This window comes from Octodon degus, unplaced genomic scaffold, assembly GCF_000260255.1.
Source record: "Octodon degus isolate 3935 unplaced genomic scaffold, OctDeg1.0 scaffold00027, whole genome shotgun sequence".
NCBI classification, from domain to species: Eukaryota; Metazoa; Chordata; class Mammalia; order Rodentia; family Octodontidae; genus Octodon; species Octodon degus.
Window position 1 is genome coordinate 11,458,347 of NW_004524603.1, and position 2,785 is coordinate 11,461,131.

The window sequence follows — 2,785 nt, forward strand, 5'->3', positions numbered from 1 at the left end:
TTTTTTTTTTTTTTGGTGGAACCGGGGATTAAACTCAGGCCCTTGCACTTACCAGGCAAGTGCTTATTCTACTGAGCCATCTCCCCAGCCCCAGAATAGCTGATCTGTTTCACTGACAGTCAGTAAGGAAGACTTGATTCAAGTACCTGTTAATGTCCAAATGAACAACACACATTTACTCTCCTGGCCAGTCCTATAATTGCCACCAATGTAGATTTGAGAGATTCTGGTTGAGAGACTATCTTGGTTGAGGAGCAGATTTTCAAAAAAGGATTTCTATATTTAACATTGTGAGAAGCCAATTGAATATATGGGGACGCATCCTTAATCACTGGTGACCAAGTAGATTCAATTAGTAAAACTCAGTCTAATACCGTGGTTAGATTTCTAGCTAGGAACTTACACAACTAGGCACATTTTATACTTTGGAATAGGACATTCCAAGTTGGGAAAGGTGGAAATAGGGATAAACAAAAGTAGACGTGCTGATCCATCTACGCTGGAGAAATTGCATATGCGTGCATTGCTGAGCTCAGTATTCTGTTTGCTGGAGAATATTGAAACAGCCTTTAGAGATTCTCTGTTATTAATTTTTAGCCTGCTGAGGAGTCAAGCAATCAGTTTGATGTCTTTACTAGTTGTTAGACTGTTGGTGCACCAATACACCAACGCTCTTCTCTTAGCCTGTTCTGTTTGTAGGTTCTTTTCTTCCTGTTTCATGTGCACAACTTCTTTTGATTTTGTGCTTTCCTTCAGAAAAGTGATTTACATATCAGTATGAGCCAGTAATAGAGATAAAATTTTAATTACCATGCCTCATCAGTAAATAAATTCCTCAGTTCCTCTTACAATTGACTTGGTGCATTTTCAGGTATGCCATTGCGTTTTCAGAATCACTGCCTTCGAAAACAGTTCTTTAAATTTGTCTGTTCAAAATATTATGATCTATATAGTTAGAGACTTTATATTATTAGGTTAAAGAAGTTGATGGAACATGTTAAACGTTGGGGTTACATGAAGTAAATTAAGTTTTAATTTCACACATATGCAATAAAATGAGAAATAAAAGTTTATAGCTGGTAAAACCTCAGCTGAAGACATCAACACACCTTAAAGTTTTCTTGCACAAGAAGAGGGAAGCTGTGCTCTTGAGCAGCGCAGGCACACATCGGAGGAGCTCTGGGAGCTCACGTGAACCTCTGCCTTACTCGGGCCCCATCAGTATCACAGGAGAGTCCTGACAATGGCGGTTCCAAGGTCACAGGAGAGTCCTGACAATGGCGGTTCCAAGGTCACAGCTCCTGGGAATGACTTGCTTTGCACAGCGCCCCCCTCAGGCCACGCTTCACCTCTGAGTTCCTCAGGCTATAGATCAGAGGGTTCAGCATGGGGTTGAAAAAGCTATAAAACAGGAAAAGGATCTTCTGCTGCTCCTCAGGGTGGCGGGACTTGGGGGCCATGTACATGACAATGGCGCTGCCAAAGAAGAGCCCCACCACGCAGAGGTGTGAGGAGCAGGTGGAGAAGGCCTTCCTGCGGCCTTCCCCTGACTGGATCCTCAGGATGGCCATCAGGATGCGCGAGTAGGAGACCAGCACCAGGCACAGGGGTCCCACTAGGATGAACACACAGGCTGCAAAGATGACGACTTGGTTGATCCAGGTGTCAGCGCAGGCCAGTTTGAGAACAGAGAGGATTTCACAGAAGAAGTGGTTGATTTGATTAGGCCCACAGAAGGGCAGCCTAAGGATGAGGCTTGTGTGAAGCAGCCCCAGAAGCGAGCCACATGCCCAGGAAGTGGTCACCAAAGTGTTGCAGAGCCTCCAGCCCATGATGGCAGAGTAGCGCAGAGGGTGGCAGATGGCTGCATAGCGGTCATAGGACATCACTACCAGGAGCAGACATTCAGTGTGTGCGAAAGCCAAAAAGAAAAAGGTCTGTGTCATGCAGCCAGCAAAAGAGATGGGCTTGGCTGGGCTCAGCAGGTTCACCAGCATCTGGGGCACCGTGTTGCAGGCGTACGCGATATCCACGATGGCCAGGTGGGAGAGGAAGAAGTACATGGGGGTGTGCAGCCTGCGGTCCAGGCAGATGAGGCCCAGGATGAGCCCGTTCCCCAACAGGGTGAAGGCGTAGAAGAGAGAGAAAACCCCAAAAAGGACGATATGAATCTTGGTGCCAAGACAAAAGCCCATTAGGATGAATTCTGTGACCTCTGTCTCATTTTCTTTCATTTCTCTGTCAGGGAGGGAATCAGATAGAACTGATGTGAACTTATTTTTTTAAACATTTATTAGTGTTTAGAAGTACCTTTGAGAGCATATTCGATTTACAATAAAGTATTATTTGTTAAATGTTCAAAAATTCTTTTTCACAAACTAAACTTTAAATTTGATATCCAATTTTTAGATGGGAGCTAGGCCATCAGCAATTAGTTAACTACAGTCATCAACACTGATGTAGTTAGGAACCTGAAAATTCAAAAATATACATTATTCAAGAACATAGATGTTTTCAGAGCTTCATATGTGCAAATATCACTGGATAGGAGATATAATAATTGAATAGATATAATAACTATTCTCATTTTTGAGAATAGTTCCAGTAAAGTAAGGAATATTAATTGTTTTGGTAGCAATGATGATGCAATTATCATTATTTAAATCATAGCTACAGTCTAGAGAGAGCCTTATTTCATCTTATTCAATGCAAATTATGAAAGATAAACTTTATATTGTTATTTTTAATTGATAAATAATTCTTTCCATGCATATTTACAATGTGA

The 2,785-nt window shown here is 42.3% G+C and overlaps 1 protein-coding gene across 1 annotated transcript; it reads right to left on the bottom strand.

The window, feature by feature from the left end:
- Positions 1 to 1,292: 1,292 nt before the first annotated feature.
- LOC101564938 (olfactory receptor 2A1/2A42) lies at positions 1,293 to 2,234 on the bottom strand. The gene has a single exon (XM_004629095.1). It carries the CDS (start codon positions 2,232 to 2,234, stop codon positions 1,293 to 1,295), a length of 942 nt encoding a protein of 313 aa, XP_004629152.1.
- Between the last annotated feature and the right edge of the window lie 551 nt (positions 2,235 to 2,785).

Bases quoted from the DNA above. Each gene is read 5' to 3' on its own strand.
- LOC101564938 (XM_004629095.1), bottom strand. From the start codon at position 2,234: ATGAAAGAAAATGAGACAGAGGTCACAGAATTCATCCTAATGGGCTTT.